Below are 25,571 nucleotides of genomic sequence, written 5' to 3' on the forward strand. Positions count from 1 at the left end.
CTGTTAATATGTCTGATATTTTAGGCTATAGTCTGAGTTAATTGTCGTTACAGGCCTAAGATTTGAGTCGGGTTTTAAGTCACGATGTATGTAATAGTAAATCCGTCGCTTTGAAGGGTGACCTAATATGTACGCACCTTCAACAAACCAACTGCATATCGGTATGTCTTGAGGAGTTATTTCTGTTTTTATATTATAGGTTGTTATCTAGGTGATGCACAAACTGTAATGAAACGTCTGTTCTGATCAGGTTTAGTCTGTATTGTAACACCTAATGAATTAGTTAATCTCCAAACGATACAATGCATGTGTATGTCTCTAAATCTGTCCAGAATCTTTTTCTATACATACTCTAAATGGAGTTGTTGGCTATATATTGACTAGGAAGACGAAGATTGTATAAGTTATCCTACGTTTTGAGTATAACCTTTGTCTATCTAGCATATACACGCAGTTTATTAATAATCTGCTTTATGGCTTTGACCTCACCTCTAATCACTCGTGATTATCTCCTAATGAACATGTATGAAGTTGTTGTTTTTATTTGCTTTATTATCTGCCTGTTATTTTGTAGAGGTAATACCTGTGTAAATTTTAGCTTTCATCTATCGTGGTAATTTGTCTCTTAGAATACTGCCACTTTCTGGAAACCATATCGTCTCTACAACTATCTCGAAATAGTTCTTTGGGATTTACGTTCTTGGATGGACACATTTTTCTTATGAACAAATTATATGGTAAGAAGCTAATAGCGTTTTTTTTTACAGTCTTACATGGTCTTGCACTAAGAATTGTAATGACAGTATCAACTATATTGTAATTATTTTATGCTAGGTTGAATGGATACTTTGTAACGGCGTTCAACTGACTAAATTTCTTCACTAGAAATCATACTAAAGGAAAATCGTTGTGAACGTCAGCCCATTGTGGAAAAATTTCATACATGGATATTTATTTTTTAATTTAATTTCATACATATGGATTCACTGAAGTTTATCATGATATGAGCAGTTAGTCAGAATACTGACATGTGGACTAGTATGTTATTTATTATGATTGATTCATGGTGTAAAATTTATTAACAGTTTTCCTTATTTCTAAATCTAGTTTCAAGTTTTCAAATGTGCTTCATATCAATCTGTATCTGAATGGTATAATGGTGCAAACACTGCTTGGAAGCAAATCTTGGTATTTTCTGTTTTGTAACTTTGTTTGCCAATGGTTGGGTCTGAAAGTTAAATGTGCCTTCTGTGTTCTTTGACTAGCTTCTATCTAACCAACATTTTATTTAATGCTTGCACCTCACATTCACATCACTTCTTTCATTAACTGGTCTGCTTGGTTGCTATTTATTCTTTTTTAATCTTAACATACTTTTAGACTTGTCATCTATTGGAGGTTCTTTTAAACAGCTAGTTAGTGTAGTATGGAATCTTTAATCGATTTTTTTCAAATGGTCAGATAGTTTAATAACAGAGAACAGTTATAGTTTTATAAAAGGTATTCGCTGAACACAGGCTCGAAGTTCAACTTGCACAAAGTTTTACTAGATTTGATCAAAAAGTAGATTTCATCAAAAACAATCATTTGCGATTGTTTTTGATGTTTTTATATCATATATAAAATATATATAAAATATAATATATAAATATAATATATATAAAATATAATATATAAAATAAATATCGATATATCATATATATCGATATTTTTATATCATTTGTGATTGTTTTGGTGTTTTAGGTGATCTGACTGTCATGATGTTTCAAGATTAAAATAGACAAAACTTGAACGTTAAAACGCTTAGATCAAGCAAAAGTGTGATTATGATGTCTATAGTTGTGGATACCGCCGGAATAGAGACGCGTAACGCTACAACTTGAACGCAAGAGCTTATATCAGCGATAGCAACTAGTGATGTCATTTCGCACATAATTTTCCTCTGAGCATTTTAACCTCAATGAAGTTGTGTCGTTTTCTAATTTGAAACATTGTGGCAGTTACATAACCTCACACACCTAAAAACAATCCCAATTGATAGAAAAATATCAATCATTTCTAATAAAATCTACAAGGATTTTGTGTAAGTTCTTATTTAATAGATGATTGATTAAGGGTTCGTCATGGCCCTTCTAGTCATCCATTACATCAGCAACTTCTGACTTCAACTAAATGTTTTAGGTAAATTGCAGACAAAATACCAGTACAGTCAAACGTGGATAACTCTAACTTCACAAGACGGAGTGAAAGTGTTCGAGTTATCAGAGCGTTCAAGTTATCAGAGCACTGTCATAAGACTATGTATTTATTAGTAGATACATGTACATATACAAACTATAATATAAATCAAAAGCATGATTGGCTTGTTTCAAATTAAATGCTTCTAATGCAAAGTTTAAAAATTTTTATCAGAAAGTATAGATTTTTCTATCACTTTAGATTTGTTTGTTGATTTATGTGATGTGACTGTCAGGACGTTTTCAGATTAAAGTTGGCAAAACTTGATCGCTGTTGAAATGCTCCAAAAAAAAGACATCTTTTTCTTTTGAGCGTTTTAACCCCGTTTTAACCAAGATCAATTTTGCCGATTTTTCTTGAAGTTTATGCAAAGGCTACCTCGCTTTTCCTAGCCTTCAAAGAACCATCGCTAAGCGGATGTTTGGTAAAAATCAAATTTCACCAAACCTTTAGAAAAGTCGTTGACGAAAATATTTTGTCGATGATGGTAATAACGACGCCTACAAACTACTAAAAGTTGGGGTTTATCTCTATTGCTTGGAATAAAGTGATATTTTAAAGCGATAACAACCGTCTCGGTAGCTGTTGGGCAAAAAACTGTTCGAGTTAACGAAGTTGAGGTCGAGTTATCTGGAGCAATTTATCATTGCGTGGGAACGGACCAAACAAAACCGTTCGAGTTAACCATGTGTTCGAGCTATCCGAGGGCGAGTTATCCATGTTTGACTGTACTTACACTGAAGTTCATCTCAACTTAAAGTTTAGACTCTTGTAGACTTAGTACATACATGTATGGATCGCTCTGGGTTGAGCTAAGAGTTCCCATAAAGTTTATATGGTTTATTGTAAGTTATTATACAGAAAAATCTAGGCTCATATTGATTCTTTCTTTCTATTGATTTACATTTATTGCGGTAGTTTTATTTGCGCAGCTGAAAGGTTTCATTTGAGCCGCTTTAGATCGCTAATGACAATATTTGTTCTTTTTTTCTGTTTGCATTTTATTTGGGTCACCATATTTATTCCTCGATTAGAATTTATTCGGGATTTTATATTTGGGTCACTGTAGGCTTTATGTTTTGGTAGAATCATAAAAACGCGTCTGTGTTGGTGATCTTGTCAGTCTTCATCGTATTTGTGACCTTCGCTCTCTATAGACATTACCGTATTGGAGTTGTGCCACATTTCCGCCTTCTGGTAAGTATAACCACCTTTCATCCTCGTCAAATTACCTAGGTTTTCGGTTAGAGCTCATGCTGCTTATCCGCTCACAGTATTTTCGACTATCCAATATTTTAATAGGTCGAGAATAATTTATAGGGTGCCGATTAACTTTCTATGTCATTAATAGCCTAATAGTTTGCCAGTAACTTTATAGGTCACCAGTAACTTTATAGGTCACAAGTAACTTTATAAGTCACCAGCAACTTTATAGGTCACCAGTAACTTTATAGGTCACTAATTAAAATGTCACTAATAACTTAATAAGGCACTAAGGGTTTGTAGTGCGTGTCACTTTTAGGTCAGCAGTTATCGTGTTATTTTTGTTGGTCACTTAATGTTAGTCATAGCTGAAGTCAAAAAGTATACCGAGCTCACAGGTGGCAGCAATCCCCCCATGATATGTAGACTGAACAATATCATCTGCACCACTCAGTGGAAGTCTAAAAACCAAATTTATTTTTAATTGTTGAGTTTTATTTGGCCCTGCTAGTGTTTCTTTTCAATTATCTACAATGAATGAAACCGAAAACAGGCATATAAAATCTTTTCCATTTTGAAAAGTTTTTTATTTTGTCAAGTAGCTTACTCACATGTTTAAGTGTATCAGATTCTATATTTCGGACCAAGAGTGAGATCTTTAACAGCACAAATCTTGTCCAAATCACTTTGCTTAACAAACTGTTTCTTTGCTTTCGCTAATAATAACTAAATGTTGCTTTACTTTCAGAAACCTGCCATGTCTCAAACGGTAAATGCCCTCTCAAAAACATATCCGTCGTTTGTTGGTTTTCCAATTGTGCGTGCAGTGGGAGTTGTGCTCGCACGAATTATTGATTTTGACATTTTTGCAAAGACCAATTTAATACATAGTTTTGTCACATTTTTGATAACTCCTAAGAATTTAGCAGATCAGTTGTGTCCGATTTGGTCGATAATCGTTCAATAAACACATGAAGTGCAAGTAGCTTTCGAATCAGTCTAACTCATTAAATTTATGAAAAAACTCACTTAATGAATGGTTGAAAAATGATACCCTGCCGGTGATGGAGCATCAGCACAGGATATGTTCACAAATTCAAGTTCTACGCCGTTAGTGATCGCCATTTTGATGCAATTGCTTCGTTGACAGTCGTATTTGAATTAAGTCAATTTGAAGTTTGCAAGAATCATTAACTTACCCGACTAAAGAGCAGATAACTCCCACTTCTCACCGCACGATGGAAAGCCAGTGTTTTCGCCTTCCATTTTCTCAAAAGTAGTTATTGTATAATATTCTCACGCTTTATTTAGCAGAGAGGTTACAACTGCTCTATGTGTATTTAGTCTTAGTTTCAGATTACTGGAACTCCATATTTCTCTGTGTGTCTGCTGCTTCCTTCACTCAGTGGTAGTTTGCTATACTGTAGCTATGTAGTATTAACTATGCTACTCTGCTATGTAATGCTGGTGTAGGGTGTAAACTAACTACGGTTTATTTTGTTGAGTTGTTTTTGCAGGTTGAAATAGCCATCCGTTGCGATGTAATCCAATAATGTAATCAGTCTGTAAGGAAAATGTTAGTTTTGACATTCTCACATAGCTTTTTGGTAAGACTGTAGTTATCACATATGTTGAGCGGTTGAAGTTTAAAAATTGGCTCTGCACGTTGAGTATGTAAATAAAAACAAACATAGTCCGCATCATCAGCACAACAAATGTAAACCTGTTTATAATTATCCAAATAACATTATCGGTTTCTTTAAGCTCATATGTAGGGAAGTTTTTCAACTTTACTTACATCGCTACGTTATAATAGGCTTATGTAGTAGGTACGAGATTGATGATTAAAATGTTGAAGTATTTGGTCCTTTTATTGTAGGTTAGCTTGTTATCTACTTACCACAATTTTCATAATTTCTAAGCACACCAAAACAGCTCTCACTGCTGCGCTGCACCTATCGACCTCTGTTCTTAACCTTTAATCTTTGTCTAATTTTTCTTGCTTTTCCAGGAATTCACACATTTTCACAGATACCAGATACTTAATAGTTTCTAATATTGTTAATTATTCGATGAAAGCTGTTTGAAGCGGCTCTATGTCAGGCAGGAGGTTCGATCCTGACAATGTTAACACAACATTTGAATGATGGCAGCTGTTGAAATTAAGTTTATGCGTTCTTCTCGCTCTTCCATCGTTGTTTCACTGTAAAGACATACCATAGTTTTTCTATAGATTGTTACTGTGTATATCTATTGTTTTCGTGTTACTACTTGACTCTATTTCCAAAACTTGTTCATCAGTTTTTGTTAATGCAAATAAATGTAAATAAATACAAATGTAAATGCAAATACAGTCGAGGCTGGCATTTAAAACATGTTTCATATCAGCAATACTGCCATGAAGCATCTTAAAAACATGTAAATGTATTAGAAATTCCATTAGACGTCATTTTGTTCTCCCAAACACTTACCACAAATTATTGACATTAGGTAGACTAAATACATTAAAGGTTTATGTTATAGGAACATCTATTGCAGTAAAACTGCTGACAGAGTTGCATCTTTGTCTCTCCATTTGCTTAATTCTTTCTCCCGGCTCTGGAGAATACAGTCGTTCGGTTGGAACATTTAGTTGGTCGTTTATAATGCGTAGTCGTCGTTTAAATTTTGCTGCTGCGCATTATTTTTAAAAAGACATCACTAAAAGACATCACTAAAAGACATCACTAATTGTGCTTTTTGACAGGGCGGTGAGCATCAACTCTCTCAAATAGCTCTCTCCTCTAACATGACAACAAGCACTCCAGTCTTTTCAACCATACCCACGACTAATGTCTCTACACAAATGACCACTCCTCGCATGGGAGCTGAAGAGAGTAACACAGACTTCTACATTGGTCTCACTTTAGCTTGCAGCTCTAGTATCTTCATTGGGGCCAGCTTTATATTGAAAAAGAAAGGATTGCTCAATCTATCTATTCGAGCAGGTTGGTACCGTCTTTGGACCACAAACCTTGTCACCCATTTTGGCTGTAACATGCAACAGGACAAGAGCTTTTAAGCTAGTGTTACAAGAGCTCATTTGCTCGTGTGACAAGAGCTCATTGGCTAGTGTGACAAGAGCTCATTGGCTCTTGTGACAAGAGCTCATTGGCTAGTGTGACAAGGCTTATGGGTTAGTGTGACAAGAGCTCATTGGCTAGTGTGACAAGAGCTCTTTGGCTAGTGTGACAAGATCTTTTTGGCTAGTGTGACAAGAGCTCATTGGATGTGGATCATCCTCTTGCGTTTCTCTGGGTTTGAGAGCTACATGGAAATTGCATTTTTGATGGCTCCTTAAATCTCAAAGTCCACGCTTCCTTCAGATGGTGATGTTAAGCTTTACTCAAACGTGAGTTAAACTTTGGCGACCTTGTGCCAAAATGTCGCAAAGCTTTAAATATGGACGATATTTCGCGGACACTCAAGATTATATATTCAAGCATTAAAATGATTTGATGAACGATAAAACCAAAAAACTATGAAAAAATTAAACACGTGTAATTTCTTTTGTCTACAATTCATGCTTCTGACTTTGACACACCTTTTCGAGTTACTGCTACAGATGTTGCTTCGACGTTCATTAACACACAGAATGAGACATGATGGATTGCATTAAAAAAAATCGATTTTGGGAAGTATTGTGGACCAACTAACACGTTACAATTTTTCAATACATGTCAATCTTTCAGAAGATCGATCTAATCTGTTTCACGGACAAATTGAGTAGTCGCATTCCATAGACAATTAACTGCTAGCAGCTGATAGTAGTGTTACCTCTCTACTTCACCGTTCAATCTTTGCGGCTTTAGTTCTTCGCGGGGTAAAAAATATTTTTTAAAAAATTAAATAAAAAATATGAAAATTTAAACAAAATTAAAATAGACGTACTTAAATCTCCTCAACCCCAGCCTTATGAGATCCCTCAATTGCATCGTTGTAATAGTGATCATGGCAGTTTGTTGTTTTCCTGTTACATTTTGTGAAGGGTAAAAGTGGTATAAGTGCAAAGTACTTGTCACCTTCTTACCCATACCTCTTAAACGTCCTTGACCCTGAACATCCACCCTCTAATGAACATAAGGAAAATTGGAAAGTACTTATGATGAATGAAAAAGTGCCTTTATTAGATGTGATAAAAACAAAAATAGCTTTACGTCTGTGGAAGGTGTGAGCTGAACAAATCTACCATTCGCTACATTAAGGAGGATGAGGCTAAATATATATGTATTATAATCATATATTATATTAATATAATATAATAATATTGGTAAAATACTCAGCTAAAGTTCACTGCAAATTGTTTCACGCGACCAAGTTCTTGAGGTGACAAGCGGTTAATATAACATTTCTGTCATGAACACATAAAAGGGTTTCAATGTGAATGTGAAATAATTAGCTAGTAGTAGCTAAATTAAGTCTGTTTTGCTACAATTGCAATAAAAGATGATTTGGTTATGATACAATAATACGAAGTGAGAAAACAAAATAAAACTTCTAAATATGTTGAATTAATAATAACAATTCGTGCATAGAATGTGTGTGTATAAAAAGGTTACTGTTCCAACATAAGATATCCATCAAAACTTTGAATACGACGGTACTGGTACCTCTCGATACTGGTACCTCTCGATACTGGTACCTCTCGATACTGGTACCTCTCGATACTGGTACCTCTCGATACTGGTACCTCTCGATACTGGTACCTCTCGATACTGGTACCTCTCGATACTGGTACCTCTCGATACTGGTACCTCTCGATACTGGTACCTCTCGATACTGGTACCTCTCGATACTGGTACCTCTCGATACTGGTACCTCTCGATACTGGTACCTCTCGATACTGGTACCTCTCGATACTGGTACCTCTCGATACTGGTACCTCTCGATACTGGTACCTCTCGATACTGGTACCTCTCGATACTGGTACCTCTCGATACTGGTACCTCTCGATACTGGTACCTCTCGATACTGGTACCTCTCGATACTGGTACCTCTCGATACCGGTACCTCTCGATACTGGTACAAATTTAAAGAGCTATCGGACTTTTTTTGTTTGACCGAACGGTTAGAGAATGTAGAGGCCATTCCTACCCGAGATAATACAATTGTTCTCATGAAAAGTATTCACCTTCAGCCCGATTTATCAATTGAACCTTACGGAAAACCCGAAACAGAAGTTCGCGAAAACGCGAAAAGCATCATGTTTCATAGAGTTAATAGAATTAATTGTGTTTCAAATAATACGTCATTTAGCGTGTGCGTACGCTATACGGTATATGATAACATCATTTATCAATAAGGTGCATACGGTATACGGTATATGATAACATCATTTATCAATAAGCCGTGGCTGGCTCAGTGGTGGAGTGCGTGGATTAAAAACTTCCTGGTGGAATCTCTGGGGTTTAAATCCACAAGAATGCAAAATTTTAATCCAAGATTTTAATAGCTATAATAGTTGGACATGCCGAAGGACAGACAGACGACCAACATTGAGATATAGATATAGATTGGTATTATCAACAGACATACTCTATATTGCTATTGCATTTTTGCGGGAAGTTGCTTGTCAGGATGCTAGAATACGATGGAGTCCTGGCCAGGATACTTTGTTGCATTCAGCAATGATATATAAATATTTTATGAGGCCTCGTGTTACTTTTGTAATGGTGTCTTCTTTTAGAATGTCAGGGATGTTTCCTATCTTATTCTGTTTCCTTGACACATCAATTCGACTCCCTTCGAGAAAGAAACCATAAACGTGCCTAGTATATTGCACCATACTAGTTACAGTTCACCAAAGCAATAACTGTCAACTGACAATTAGGGGAATCCAGCTTCTGTAGTCTCTAGTACAACCATTAGCTTTTATCCAGTCACTCTTTTTCTTCCTAGGTGATGGAGGATTTGGGTATCTTAAAGAGCCCTTATGGTGGGCAGGGCTTATTCTCATGGCCGGCGGCGAAGCTGCTAACTTTACCGCCTACGCCTTTGCTCCAGCCTCCCTTGTCACCCCACTCGGGGCTCTCAGTGTGATTGTCGCGTGAGTATCAAATGCCACACTAAGCAATTTCTAGATACCAGTTTCACAGATGTAGCTGAGTAAATCACAATGCAAGCTATCTGTTATTCCGTCATTTACTGTAGCGTGCAGTAATGTACGATTCGTTTGCTTTCGTGTTAACTGATAGATTTTATGATGGAGCAGTCATTTGCGGAGAGAGAGTAAATCTTCAATATCTCTCTCTCTCTCTCTTGCAGTCGATCGTTTCAACAATGACTGTCTTATGGGTTAGGCTTTATTTTGTTGGTGATCGTCACAAAAGCAGTTATTGCGGCTTACGATTTTTGCCCGCTTGTATATGGAATCTCTTATTAGTACAGCAGACCTTCACCATATGATTTTGATTCGTTCGAGTGTTGGCATTGTAAAGCAAAAGTTTTATATAGAGTGGTATAGAAACCCATAGAAATTATTTAATGCAAACACCCCCTGGTAAAATCATCAAAATTTCATGTTCTTTACATATTAAAAATTAGTAACAAAATAATATGTTAACCTTAGTAACTAGAGTTACCTACAGTAACTTTAGTGTATTTAGTGGTTATGACCTGCAAGAAAATGTAACATTACAATGTGTTACGTGCAGTTCGTACCGTTGGAAGTTCTTACTTTCGAGACTGACTTAAAACATAAACGTTGAAATTAACTTAAACGAATCTAGCTTACTAACAAATACTTGAAGCTAAGCTTTAGGCTAGTATGTATTTTACTAAACGTCAACTTTAGTTGAAGCTTAGTAAAATATATTCTAAACTAGTAAAATACACTGAGTCACAAATATACACAGTTGGGCCCACTGTACCTCCCCATACATATCAAGGGCCCACTGTAGTAACTAACATACATAGCTGAACAACCTTTACAAGTCTACATTGGATGATCTGTCATCGTACTGAGGGCTATAAATACTGTTGGAATGCTTAAGTCATGCGTAAAGGTGAAGCGTTATCAGCTAAGCGGGACTCGGATCACATCACTACGTTGGCTAAACTAGTCGAGTAGTTGAAACAAGGAAAACATACAAAATATTTTTGTTATTTTGATTGCACATCAGTTTAAGTAAAGGGCTTGTTACTGTGTCTGATCATCCTTTTCGTATCTTATCCTTTTCCTTATCTGATCATCCACATCATCCTGTGTAGCCTTTTCATAGAGAGACTAGTGAAAGTTGGTATTCACATACCAGAGTAATGGATGCAATATTTTCTAAAGACTTTGTATTTGAGTGTTTTAAAAATATTCAAATTACCTTTGATTACCTGCGACATCTTTGAATATTTATAAAATTGTTGACCCGTGAGTCAGTATTCAAAAGCATTATGGGGCGCTGCGCTATATTCTTGTGTGGTTGTCGATCTGTCACGCTCAATGCCTGACTGCTTTGCATGATTCTACATCCAAGGTCACATGGCAAGTCATGATTGCTTATCCAGCGCATCAGAATCACGCTGGCGTGGATGATTCATAATCATGACTTGTTAACTAGCGCCGGATGGAGATGGGAGCCAACACTTGTTCACAAGTTTTGTTGTCTAAAATTGATGTATCATTTTCTCCAAGTTTTCGTTTGATACATTCCTAGAAAATTCACTCTTGATATGCTAGCCCTCTCTCGTGCTTTCTGCTCAAGTTGCCTTTTAAGAAACTTTGTCCTTCACCTTTCTGAGGCCGTCAATTAAACAAAGGCTAATCGGGTAGAGAGTGTCCATTAGAGACCAGTTGAACATTTTAACCAAAGAACTTTTTAATGATTATTGTCTATTCCTATCAGTTATAATTTACTTGATAGTAAATACGAGTCTGATCTTAGAAATTGGTGGCTTAAAATTGACTGTGGTGTCCTGTCCACGTATGATTGTTGTGTTTGCTGTGGAGCTTATAGCCCAAATAGATGAATACTGGTCCATATATTCAGTAGCTTTTTGGTTTGAGTTCAAAGAGAGAATAATGTCTACAAACGCGTCCAAAGCCCTTACCTATTAGAGCTCGGTTAGACATGACGATCACAATGTTTCCATTGTACGAATGATACGAGCTTTGGAGTTGTGCGCTCGTTGAGTCACCACGCGATAATTATTTTAATGGGCATTCACATGTTGCGGATTAATAAGGGCGCTTTGGTAAAAAAGATGAGGAATTCTAGAGCAAAGGTCGCACTTCCATCTAGCTTAGCAGCTCGCATTCTTATTCTGACGCTATCTGCGTTTTGTAATTACGGTGGAATTACTGTAGTATTGCAATCAGGAACGAGTGAAGTGTGAAAAATGGGTAAAATCGAATAGCTTGCGCAGCATCTTCTTGCGCATCATTCCTAAGAGCCATTGCCAGCTTTCGCACGAATGAAAACATTCGGTGAAAATTTGTTAGTAGCAAAGCCCGCTTGACTTGCGGCGTTTTTGCTGTTTTCATCATTAACTGCATTATGAAAACATAGTGTGTAATGGAAACTACTAAAACCTTGAAGTTTTTATTTTTTGCTTCTTCAGCTCTGTTTAATTCTGTAATTTCCTACTAAAGCATTTCATTGATCAAGCAGCAGGCTAGTTAAGTTACTTCTTACCTCTACCCGAAGGTGAATTATAAGAGTCTTATTCGGTTGTCTTTTTATCTCTCAGTTCAAGAGAGCATAACTATGATGAATTTTCAAGTTGAGATAATATAGGCCTATCCATTTTGTCTCAGAACAATAACGCGTAGGTGTAGAGTATTGTGGGAGTCTGTGGGAGTACAGATTCTCACATTGTTGCTATGTGATTGGACCATTTACTTGGCAGTAAGGATGTTTGAGTGTAAAGATGTACATAGGCTACATTGTAAAGGCATAAATGTATGAGATAAGGCTAGGAGTGAGATAACCAAATAGGCCTAGTTTTCAATGCTCGCAGGTTAATAAGGTATTTGGATGATAGTCATTCAATAAGTGGTTATCGATCACGGTGTCTCTCATTTCCCCACTTGAAAGCTGTTGCAATGCATGAGTTGCATTCTATTGATTTACTTGTGCATTATTATTCTCTCTTTTGTTCGATGATGCATCTGCAAACATTTAATCAGTTTGAATTGATGCGTAAGCTTCCTCTCAGCCAGATGTACAGCTTGATTCGCAAAAGTCTATTACGTGTACGAAAATAAGAAAGATAGTTTCTGTGAACATGTCCCTTAGGCAATTTTTCACAAATCGGCGTCAACCTGTTATAAACTTAGTCTGAAATAGCCAGAGAAAGCAAACAGAGGATAACTCTGAATTTTCGGTTCTTGTTGCGGAGTTAGATATTAGTCATATTACTTTGTGGCATTCATTCTTCACCTCTTTTGTGACAACAACATACTCTAGCTGGACAATTTGCTTCTAGAGAGGACATAGATTCAATTAATTGCTTAACCCTTTCGCAGGCAGAGTGACATTATTGTCGTTTTGCAATACCGATGACAATGGGCAGAGCGATTATTTTGTCGCCACCCGAACGGTTTTTAAAAATCGATTTTTGGTTGGCTTATTGCCTTTTTCTGTTAATTTTTTTACTAATAGTAAACTACAATATATTGATCTTTGTTAGAAATTAAAAAATAAGCCATTTTGAGAAAAGAACGATGGTTTTTGCAATACTAAATGAACGAAAAGTTCGAAATAAAAACGTCTTTAAATAAAATTGAGAATTTTGTTTGTAGTTTGTTTCTGCTTTTGTTTCTTCTTTCTGAATGTTTTCCCAGAGTACAACAACTAGCCCAATTTTGGTCTCAAATAGCCCAAAAAACTTGCCTGCGAAAGGGTTAATAGATAATTGCTGATTACAGGCAGTTCAATAGCTCTGTCTTGCAACGTTGAGCATATTGCAAGGTGAATTGTGGTGCTAGATTATTTGTGCTGTGAATTTTGATGACAGCTATGTTAATCCCTAAATCCACTAAGTATTTGTTTTAGATAAATTTAATTACTAATGGTTCTACTTGGTCTAAACTTCAATAAGCCGCTGCCCATGGCAAATGTGGCTGTCCATGGCAAATGTAGCGGATAAAAGGGCAAGGCATTAGGATAGGATAGAAATTCATCTACGGACTGACATCTTTATACTAAGATTGACAGAAACTAGATCAATACGACTTGAGCGATCTATCTGTCAAATAATTTTGCTCATAAAAAGTCCTTCCTGGAATTTCAAAATGGATGTGTCGAAAGTTAGCTGAACGTCTGAAAATAAATATGGCAGACAATTTGCACACCCGTTAGGCTGAGTCAGCAATCGTTTCTACCAACCTTGACACCACGTTTCCTCGGCCTCTATCATTATTACCTTGACAATTATCAAAACAAAAGATGAGATGGCATCAATTTGATTTGATCTCACAAGATAGGTCTTGTTAATCGTTGAGCTTCAACAGAGGAAGATCGTTGTGACGGCATTTTCTTGTGCAGCTACCATTTTACATCGCTTGAAAATTACTTGCAATAGGATACACGCTCGCTAATTACAGTTAGTGCATTGCATTGCTAGTGATATTGTCAAAGCCTGACATATGAAGCGTAAACTTGCTGGCAATGGGTTAGTATATTAGAATGACTTAGATATCTCTGATATCAGTGACTGACTGATGCGGTGGAAAATAGTAATCTTTGTCCACCGCCATTGATAGCATAAGTCACTAGTTGGCATAATAGTTGTAACCTTCGATTCACCATTGTAGCTGTTAGAAACGAGCCACAATTCGTTGTGCTATCTCCGTGAACATCTCCATTGACTGTGTGCAGAGGTTAGCTGATAGTGTGCGTATGATTTGCCATCATACACCTGCTTTCCGGTGAGGTCTGATGCATGCATCACACGAGTTTTAAATGTATTCCATGTTAAAATGTATTTATGTAAATAACTGTGTACACCGTTGTTTCCTGTCAATATAGAAATTTTTCCATAGCTTTATTATTCGTTCATTCGAAGCCCCTGTTTCATCAGTCGCATCTCATTGGGTAATTGCGCTAGTTGTTCACACACAGTGCACCTTTAGGATATGATTACTCTGATATATGATTTTTCACCGTACGAAGTAGAACATGATGATTTTTTCGCCTCACCGTTCGAGTCTTTTTCACCATACGAATTTAGCAGAATTTTCGCTCAAGTTTATATTTGCCAGCCGGTGTGCTTATTATGTACATCAAAATAACAAGGATGCCAAAAAGCTGTTCGCCGAAGATATTTTCACAATGCCTGAAAGAAACACGACTGATCTCTCTCAGTTTAGCGATTCTCGGGTGTAAAACAGTATAACTTCTTTTTAAAACCAGTAGCAAAGTTGGAGTCACGATCTCTTCAAATGTAAGGTCAGAAAACTTCTCTTAACCTGCTAATAAAAATCTGCTTTATTACAAAAAACAGCATCGTTCAGGCTTTCTTGCCAAATTATGTTGAAAAAAGTTTTCAAACGGCCCGCTAAAAGTTAGAGAGAAAGCGAAGACCGAAGCTGATAAGTGATAAAATTTTAGTGATAAAAACTTGAAATTCAGTGAAATAGTTAAAAATACATACTAAAGTTTAGCTTTAAGTGTGTGTGTTTAGTAAGCTAAACTTATTTGAGGTGAATTCAAAGTTTTTGTTATAAGTACGTCTGTTTTTAAGGTAAGAACTCCCTACAGTACATTCTAATGTTACATTTTATTGCAGATCATAACCACTAAATACAATAAAGCTCATGTAGGTAACTATAGTTACTAAAGTTAACATACTATTTTGCTACTAGTTTTTAATATGTACAGCACTTATATAAAATTTTGACGATTTTTACCAGGGATGTTTGCATTATAGAATTACTATAGTTTCTATACCCTACATACGATTTTTTCACCATACGATGCCAACCCTGGAACGAATAACTAGAAATTCCCCTGTCATACAGCCCACGACCAAAGTGATATTGGAAAAAAGAAAGGGTACTGATGGTTGGGAAATGCAATATTAGCAGTCAAATAGGATAACTGCAATGGTAGCTGTAATGTACTGGGTGTGGGTGTTATTATATACAACAAATAGCAATAATGAAAGGAAAAGATTATATGTTTATATCTCTCCTCCTGCAAAAAGAGAAATGCAATATTGGCCAATATTAGAAGTAAAATGCACTGATATTATTAGAATAACCAATATTATTAATATAGTAACAATATAAAACCAATGCACAATTTTGTTTACATTTCAAAACGTCATAGCTATCAATATCACGAAGTTGTGATATTTATATAGATTTTTAGAAAATCTGTACCACGTAGTCATTGTTCTGTAGTCATCCAAACTTATAATTAATTATTGTAATAATCTCATTAGAACCGTTAGAAAAAATATCATCGTCATTCCCTTTACTTACACTGCGTTAGATTTTTAGAAAATCTGTACTACGTAGTCATTGTTCTGTAGTCATCCAAACTTATAATTAATTATTGTAATAATCTCATTAGAACCGTTAAAAAAATATCATCGTCATTCCCTTTACTTATTCTGCGTTAGATTTTTAGAAAATCTGTACTACGTAGTCATTGTTCTGTAGTCATCCAAACTTATAATTAATTATTGTAATAATCTCATAAGAAAATGAAAAAATTGAAATCGGCAAAAATGAAATGATTTCTGTACTCCTATGTTAATTGCCGAAACCTTCGGCAATTCGACAATGCTATAAACTGGTGAAAAGTGCACGATGTTTTTTCGCGAAATGCGCACGACTTGATCGTTCTATTATCTGTCGACCGCCGTTTCAATTTCCGCTCTTAACTTTTATTAAACCAAGCTTTTCAAGCGTTTTGTGACGATTTTCGTCCTAATAAATCTGTCTATTTGTGTATAATCCGATCAGATGGGTAAGTTTTTAAAGAATTTCGATAATTTACAAAGACTTGGTAACATATTTAAATAGGCCTATATGTGTTTTGTATCGTTATTATACTTTAACTAATCTACAAAACGATGGTTAAATTTGTGGATGAAATTTTCAAACAAGGGTTTGTCTCATGGTTGATGAATAATTTTCGTAAGTTGTGTGCACATGCATTTATCATAAAAATTCCCTAACTTCGCATCCGCTCGTTTGGTCGTGGGAAAATCGTATACTGAGGTTGCACTGTACTTTCATCAACCAGTCCTTCTAACAATAATTATTCTTCTGTCTAATTGCAATAAAAAAAACGTTTATTAAAACTAGCCATGAATGTGTATTTTTATCAGTCAATCTGTAATTGCGCAGGTATTAGTGAAAAATAAAGGCTTAAAGGTTGACTTGCAACAAAATTCACATTACAGTTATTTCGTATCAAAAGATTCACCATGTCTAACTCTGTTGTGTTTTAGGTGCCAAATATGTGGAAATGTGATTACAAGCTCTTAAAAGCTCAATAACAAACAGTTAATCTCTTTCCAAAACGGTTCAAATGGGGCATACTTGAACATGATGGCTTCTGTTTACACTTTCATGCAACCTCATTTGTCGAAATATTTTCACAAATATACTTCACACATTCAATAAAACCATGTCTATTATCCTTACATGTCTATTTCATCATAATTGTAATGCTATCACTTTGAGCACTGATATCTCAGAACCTACCATAAAAATTCGTATAATTTTTAAGCTTGCTCGAAGGAGTGCATATCATCATCTGATAAACATGACGAGCCTGTTGGTCACCTGTGATAGTTGAAAAATGCTGCAAAATTTTTTTACGCTATTTGGCAGGAAGTATAGGTCATATGATCAGATTACGACTAAATAATTATACCAAACTGAATCGAAACCGTGAAGTAGCGAGCGTCTATAGTTGATAAGGGTTTTCCGGTAAAACCCGAAGTGTTTGTCATAAACTAGTGCTACGAGACATTTTATATTGAGCCTTTTATTGGCTTTGTATTTCACATGATAACATCACGTGTCAAAACAATAGCCACGTCGAGTTGAGTACGTCGTCGAAATAAAGGGGTTCCAAACTACTACGTTTTCGTGATGGCTGCGATTAACTGTTCGTTTTTTAGCTTTTAAGAGGCTGTAATCACATTTCCACATATTTTGCACCTACAACACAGCAGAGTGAAACATGGTGGACCTTTTGATACCAAATGACTGTAATGTGATATTTGTTGCAAGTCAACATTCAAGGTTAATCATTTTGGAGATACATCGATGTCTACACTCGTAGCCTCTATCATATAAGCTTAACACCATTCCTCTATGGCCTACACTCGTGAACTGCGTGGCCTCCATCGTATAAGCTTAACACCATTCCCAAACATCAGTGCTCTAAGACATGAACATGTGTAGCCCATATCACTAAATATTTCCTTTTAATTCTCACAGATGGTTAGGTGACTCAGTCCGGTGTTGTCGTCTCTTGCAGTGCTTTGCTCGCCTCACATTTTCTGAATGAGAGGCTGAACCTGATTGGGAAGGTCGGTTGCGGACTCTGCGTTGTTGGCTCAACTGTGATAGTGGTGCACTCTCCCGAGGAGCAGAGTGTCACGACCATGGAGGCACTCGCCCACAAGCTCATAGATCCAGGTTGGTTATGGCATTTACTTTCGTTTCGTCGAATTCGAAGCTGATGGGTGAAGTGTAACAGTAGAAAACTGTTAAGTGGCTCGCTGTTTTAATCGTTAAGCAGACAGACACTCTCTCAAGGTGGCAGATAGCTTGTAGTGTCTCTGTTGGTAAGTGGTCTTCGTGTGCCGCTGCAACACTGTCATGAAGCAGTTGTGTAGCAGAATGGCAGAATTCACCTTTACATCCATGTAAAGTAATCATTTTGGAAAGTTCATGTTTCAGCTATTCTACTCTCTATTTTTAGTCATCTCTAGTTGTGTAATTTCTCTTTGGGCATTGCCAGATAATAGTGAAAGTTTTCTTGTTCATTTGGAGAATGACATTCGCAACAAGAATATAATGAATGTACATATTGTATTTCCTTAAAATAGAGAACATTCTCGTAAGTCGTTTATTTATAGCATGTAATAGTTGGAGCCTATCATGGTAGAGTTTATTAGTGCAAGCTACATTGATTGAACTAGTACCAGCACCTGACGCACTTTACCTTGCGCAGGTTTTACAAAAATATTGACGCAGTCCTTTAAAATAGATACGGAGTATGTATATACATGTATATATATGAAATATCAAAAAATTTATGTTATTCTTTGCATGCTTGCTTTTCCAATCTCAATATCTTGCTATGGGGAAGTGCGTGTAGTTAGAAATTGTCATCAATCCTCAGGAGATAACTCTGTCCGCTCATTGATTAGTTCTCCACAATGAAATGCTCATGAGATGGAGTCACTTATCTTTAAAGGTTGACTTGCAACAAAATTTACATTACATATTTGTGGTATCAACAGGTTCAGTACGTCATCAAAATAAAGGGATTCCAACCTACGGCTGTTTCTTTTAACTGTTCGTTTTTGAGCTTTTAAGAGCTCGTAATCACATTTCCACATATTTTGCACCTACAACACAGCAGCGTAAGACATAGTGAACGTTTTGATACCAAATAACTGTAATGTGAATTTTGTTGAAAGTCAACCTTTAAAGATGTGGTTGCGTCAAAAAATTCGATTTAATGAAATTAAGACCCATAAAAGGCTCAAACATCAGCTACAATTTGATGCCATTTTTGTCTTTGTAGACCAACTCTGTCCAGAGATATTTGCGTTTGAACGAGGCCCTCTTTTAAAAAGCTCACGTTCCAGCGGGCGCTTCTTTCGTGACATCACAAGCAATATATCTGAAAAGAAACCACGAGCGATAAATATGAGGTCGCTCCCTTAGCCAATCATCAGCGCGAAATTTTTATATAGGCCGTAATAAATGTTATCACTCATAAAACGTGTTGTCTGTGATCTCAAATTTAGGGATTTTACTCTATTATTAAATCGCATGGACATCGATATTTACTAAATTAATTAACATCGTTACTTTAATGAATTACTCGATCGACACGTTTTATTGGCGAACAACATACATGTAATAATTGTTATTGTAAAATTGCTGTAAAGTTACTGCGAAGGTGACTCCGAGTTTTCTTGGCATCAGGTAGTTAAAGTTCTCCGGAGGAAGCTCAGAGAATGGAGGTAAATTTATCTTTTACTTTGAGTCTCCTATAGAGTTTCCTGTTGAGTTTACATTCAGATTATATTTCCCTGTTTGAGGCTAAAATGTAATTTCCTGCACGTGCGAGATACGTATGTACAGTGAGTTCTTGACTGTTTCTTTTTAATCTTTAGCATCTAGCAATACAATGGCTTAGATTGATGAATATACTAAAGGTAATATTTTAGTACTCATTAATAAATGTACTAATTAATAAAATTATAACTTTTTGCTATCACTAATCATCGTTTTATATTTTTACCAGTTCACCTAGCTACATTCGCTTCAAATTTTCTGTGGCAGTTTTATCTAGTAAATTAGATTTATGACTTGACTTTATATGTTCACTTTTCACTTGTAGAAAGGGAAGAAAATCGATTGATCAATGCAAATCTTTAACTTCCGGAACCAAAGACTCGAATCATTGGCTTGGCGTACTTGTGCCTTTGTTAAACGTTTATTCATTTTTAAAATTACACTCACAATCTATCAAACTCCCAATTTGGAAGCTGTCAATAGATACCCTTTAGAATGACACATCTATGAATGACATATATGTATTTATTGCATTTGTTTTACTGATTACAGAAGGTTTATGTCGTCCCACCAGCCGAAGAAGCTTTGTCAGTGTGGAAACGGCCATAAATGGGAAAGAGAGACTTGAATGTGTGCTGCATAAACCATGATGTTTTGTTTGAGTTTGTTGCAGTAAATGAATTTGTCTTATTGTATCAGCTAAAACTATGTGAGTGGCCACGGCTTGATGAATATTTTTAATAAAAGCTTTATGCCGAGATGAAAATATTTTTGCTTGTAAAAATTATATAATAAAATAATATTGTTGAAGATAATGCAAAACATGATTTGCAGAATATTGTAGTGAATTGGATATGGTATATGGATGTCCTCAGAACTGGAGAATGTGAGTTCAAATCCAGTTTGCAGCAGACTTCTCATCCTTAAAACTCTATCCCTATGTGTATTCTTTTAAAAAACACGGCTTGCTTATTTTACTTCGGTAGTATTCGGTAAGAATACTACTTGTAAGAAACTAGTATGTAGACGGTGTAGGCAATGATATACAGCCCCGCCCCAAGGATAGGCGACTGACATAATGTGGGCGGGACTTATGGGAGGCTGTATATCGTTAGTATGGGTAGCTGCGGAACTGTGCTGATACAAAGACCTCGTTCTACATAGTTGGCTTGACAGAATTACTGTAGACCAGTAGAATTGGTAGTCGGTACCCAAATGTTTACACAACATTTGGAGAAAGTGAGTAGAACAAATTTTCAATTTTCGTTATTTGAGGCCTTTGAAACATTCATAATAATGCATCTGTAGCTGGATTTAAAATTTTATTCTAGCCAACATGAGCAAATACAAAATAAGATATATGCCAATAGAGCCGCGTAAGACTAGACTTTTATCGCAAATAGCCAATGTGAATACGAGAGATAGAGACAGGTTGTATAACACGTGACATCATTTTGGGCAAGTCTGGGCACGTTTTTGTGGCCTGAGCATTTTTACCGTGATCAGACTTTTTCGATTTTAATCTTCAAATATCTTGGCAATGAGATCGCGTAACACAACAAACAACATATCAACTGATAGAGAAAAAAAATGCTTTCTTTTAAGATCAACTCAAATTTGACGCAACCACATTTTTAAGAACTTTATTCAAATCTATGCTAATTGTCTACACTACTTCATTCTAACAAGAAGCAAGTTGTTTATATTTTCTCGTCTCTATTTCTACAGTATTTTCGTCGTTGTAGGTTTTATAGTTTACGTGTGCATAGTAGCGAGTGTCTCCCTTATCATGATATTCTATTACGCACCGAAGATGGGTCAGACGAATGTCCTTATCTATATCATCATATGCTCTCTGGTTGGATCTCTCTCTGTCATGGGATGCAAGGCTATTGGCCTGGCCATCGTCCAGACATTTGAAGGTATGTGCCTTCATATCTTCATCATAAACTGTGATCTATTATCACTGTTCCATAGTTGCTCTATGATTGTTCTGTGGCTATTATAGTTTATGTTGTTTAATTGGTTGCGCTATCCTACAGAGTAAAGTGTTTGCGTTTGATTTGTGTTCGTTGTTTTCCTACTACCGAAAACCTCTAGGGCTTCACGGTATGTCATTTGAATTGTTTGGTGGAGGTTTTTAAGGTAGACAAATTGAAAATCGTCACCATTTAAAGAGATGTCACCAAACGTGTTACCGATATAATTGTTTAATGCGAGTTGTCACCAATCATATAAACGATATAATAAATCAAATAAACAATATAATCGTGTAATGGCGATTTATCTCACACCTGATGATTTTTAGAGTGAGCGATACTGGAATTAAAACACACACGCCTTTTAATCTTAAAAGAAGATTATTCCATGGCCTTCCATGCACACGAGCATTCATGGAATAAATGTTTGTAAATATCGCAAAGACAAAACTGTTTTTTTTAAGTTTCTATTTAACATATACAAATAAATTTTACACAATGTTACAAGTTCTTTTAACCTAATAATAATATCGCTAATCATCTATTTGAAATATCAAATCGTCTGGTGATTTTTTTAAACCGTGACGCTCTGAAAATACACCAAAATTGTTCTTAATAGTGGTTTTTTTGTCGTAAGACATTGACAATCTATTTTATTTGTTGTGTCATTTTCGTTTCTGACAGATTTGTTTGATAGGAATTCACAGAGATATTTTTATGCTGTCACCTTTTTTCACTGCTGATACCATAACTAAACGCATCAAGTAGTTCTCTCTAACTGATTTCTTTTTTGATTTTTAGGTAACAACCAGTTCACCTATTGGTTGACCTATTTCTTCGTACTTCAACTGATCGTCTGTATAAGTGTGCAGATGATATACCTCAACAGGGCTCTCGATACTTTCAACACGTCTGTCGTGACACCCATCTACTATGTCTTCTTTACAACCTTTGTGATCATAGCTTCAGCCATTCTCTACAAGGTGGGTTCCATCCCTAGCGATGCCTTACCTGCACTCAGTAGGATTGCAGTCTACATTCTCGCCAACCTGTTTAGTTGTAAGGAACGTATCTCTCTATTCATCGTTAGTTTTTTGGAGTCGTTCTCTTGTCTTCGAGCTTTTATTTCTCAAACTATTGGACAAATGACAAGGCGTCTGCTTATCTATTCAAATAGAATTTTAATTTTAAGCATATCAGTTATATTAAAATTTATCAAGATTTGTGTTTGTTTACTGGTGATTTTGGGAGTTGTCAGCTGTCAACGAAAAGTTGAGTTTTCATGCTCTTTACCTCCACTGTAAGCACACCTTTTGTCAAATATAGCAGTAAGGCTTATCCGTCTTAAAGATAAACTTGCACAACATTGTAGTAAATTTTATCAGAAAGTTTCGGTCTTTCTTCTATCATGTGCGATTGGTTTTGATGGTTGAGGTGATCTGACTGCCATGATGTTCATAGATTAAAATCAACAAAATTTATTCGTGGTTAAAATGGTTATTTTTATTACTTTAGCATGCATTAACTGGAGTGAATGCTTGTAAAAACAGATTTTTCAGCCTATGTCTTTAACTTGCACCAAAGTACATTTAATCCAAATTTTATTGAAAAAGATGTAGGCCTATGTGAATCTATTTTTACTATTAACAATCTAGCAGAGAAAATTGTAAAACCATTACATTTTATTGGCCATTTTTTAAAATAAACAAATACATTTGACAATCAGTACACGGAGTCATTTTTATTTCTTGTTAACAAGCACTCAATCTAATGCTAAAATTCGTTTAATAACCTTTTTGTGGTTGGTTGCAAGACAAAAAGCTCTCAGTCACCTTGTCTGCCATTTGATGTTTATATTTGGTAGTTGTAAAGTTGAGGGTACTGTATTAGCTCAGTATAAGTTATGCAATAAATTTAAGTACAAGAATTTAGACTAGTTTGATTAAAAAAATTTAATAAAACATGCATCGTAAATTAAAAACTAAACAAACATTGCTCTGTTTTTCTACCTACCCTAAAGAGTAAACTGTTTGGGTCATATCATGGCTATATGCAAATGTTTCAGTCTGTAATAAATTTAGTTTGGAGTTGTCCTTTCCCTGTGATTCACTATTAAATGGTTTTCTTCATTTGTAACACTCGCTTTCAGGTGTGAAAATCAAAATTGTGTCATATGAATAAAGGTATTGGCAGTGATGTCTAGATAATGTCACAAAATTACTAGACAATAAATTGTTTGTTTTAGGAATGGGGTAATATGGATGCAAAAGATGTGATAGGAAATATTTGCGGCTTTCTCACTGTCGTTGGTGGTATATTTCTTTTAAACGCTTTCCGTGATATGCCAATTACATGGAGGGATGTTTCGAGTGCCGCTAAAAAGACCAATGCTTCATCTGAGCCTGTGATCGGTGGAAATGAGACGCATCAACTGTTAGACACAGCAGATGAGCGAGGTTTTGGTAACGCCGCAGAAACTGGCATATCTCGTATGGACTAGACTGAGAATTCACATGGCACACTATTAGATACCAACTAAAATCCCCGTGCGAACACTATGGTGCCCAGAGGCGTTGGGAATTACTGCCTATATGAGCATGGCATGTGTAGGAGCCAGATGGCTGTAAGTGGACGGAGTCGTCTGACCTTCTGCTCATTGGCATTCTTTTAGGGTTTGTTTACTTTGTGATAGCCTAGTTTTGTATGCAACTCTTAGTTATTGTGTGGAGGCGTTTAAATTTTATCTATTACATTTCTACATTCCATATCTGCTGCGTCGGAATGCTTCAAATGAGCTTTGGTATTTACAAAAGTAGATTAGGTGACATACCTCCAGGCTTCAAATAATTTGGCCACCGTTATGTTTATATTTTCACTCGTCAGTGACACTGCCTATGATCCAGTCACTCCTTTACAAGACTGCAATACCGATTAGTGAGTTATCCTGATTATAACTTTTGCTTGGTCTACCATCACAAAATTTAATATTTTTAAATAAAAGTATTCTTCTCCATTGGATGTGTCATATATCATTAGTATAGCTTAGATATAAATTGTTAGGTTTTATCTTTACTTTGTAACCAGATCTCTACTTACGTCTGTTAAAGAGAGTTTTGAGATAGTTTTTGGGTACGAGGCCAAATCTTTTGATAACCGCTATAGCCTGGCATGATCTTCATCTCATCACAATTATGCTGGGTTACCGGTACAGGTTAACAGGTATGTGCGAGTTGAAGGTACATCCTTGTAGTTGAAATCATTCACGATTGTTTGATCTTGCAAAGGACTTCAGAATATAAGCCCATGCTTGAGTACACTGGCCGGTTTAACTTGCAATTCTCGGTATCACAGATCTTAGAGATTTTGATGTCGCATTATTAATAACTAAACATAAAGCGTACCTTGTGTGAAATGCAAAGTACAGTCACTACATCGTAAAAGAAAAAGTGCATGCAATCGTTGGATACAAAAGATAATGCAAAAGAGTGAATTAGTAACTAAACTGCGTTATCAAGTTTTTGGGGATGCGCGAGTTCCAGAGCCAAACAGTTTGAAAACTTTTGTTTTCAACGCTGCATTGTTTGGAGTCGAAACTATGAAAAAACAGAGTTTGGACTGTTCTTTCGATCTTTTCAACAAACAGTCGTCATAATGTGCTGACAAAAGCGTTCTCTGAACATAAATTACGATTAGTTCACCCGTGAACTATTTGATTAGTCATCAGAAATACTTCATTGCTGCTGAATATTTTTACTAACAGTTCAGCCTATCGACGTTAGACGTTCACTTTTTTTTCTCTCTCTTTCCTTGCAACACCAACCAATGTACTTATGCATAGCAGGTGGGATTTGCCAAATCTGTTCCAATAACCCTAAATACAGTCACTTAGTCTTTCA

The 25,571-nt window shown here is 35.9% G+C and overlaps 1 protein-coding gene across 4 annotated transcripts; it reads left to right on the forward strand.

The window, feature by feature from the left end:
- Window positions 1-78: 78 nt before the first annotated feature.
- On the forward strand, window positions 79-24,688 carry LOC137405569 (magnesium transporter NIPA2-like). Of its 4 annotated transcripts, XM_068091861.1 has the most exons (10): window positions 81-161; window positions 630-737; window positions 3,325-3,435; window positions 4,190-4,210; window positions 6,188-6,428; window positions 9,379-9,526; window positions 17,919-18,079; window positions 21,442-21,618; window positions 22,477-22,658; window positions 23,921-24,688. In XM_068091861.1, the coding sequence occupies exons 2-10, from the start codon at window positions 735-737 to the stop codon at window positions 24,173-24,175; spliced, it is 1,299 nt and encodes a 432-aa protein (XP_067947962.1). In that variant the 5' UTR covers window positions 81-161; window positions 630-734; the 3' UTR covers window positions 24,176-24,688. The 4 variants fall into 4 exon arrangements, with proteins under 4 accessions (XP_067947965.1, XP_067947962.1, XP_067947963.1 ...); XM_068091862.1 differs by lacking the exon at window positions 4,190-4,210; XM_068091863.1 differs by lacking the exons at window positions 3,325-3,435; window positions 4,190-4,210.
- Window positions 24,689-25,571: the final 883 nt, after the last annotated feature.

This window comes from Watersipora subatra, chromosome 10 (genome assembly GCF_963576615.1).
Source record: "Watersipora subatra chromosome 10, tzWatSuba1.1, whole genome shotgun sequence".
In the NCBI taxonomy this organism is placed as follows: domain Eukaryota; kingdom Metazoa; phylum Bryozoa; class Gymnolaemata; order Cheilostomatida; family Watersiporidae; genus Watersipora; species Watersipora subatra.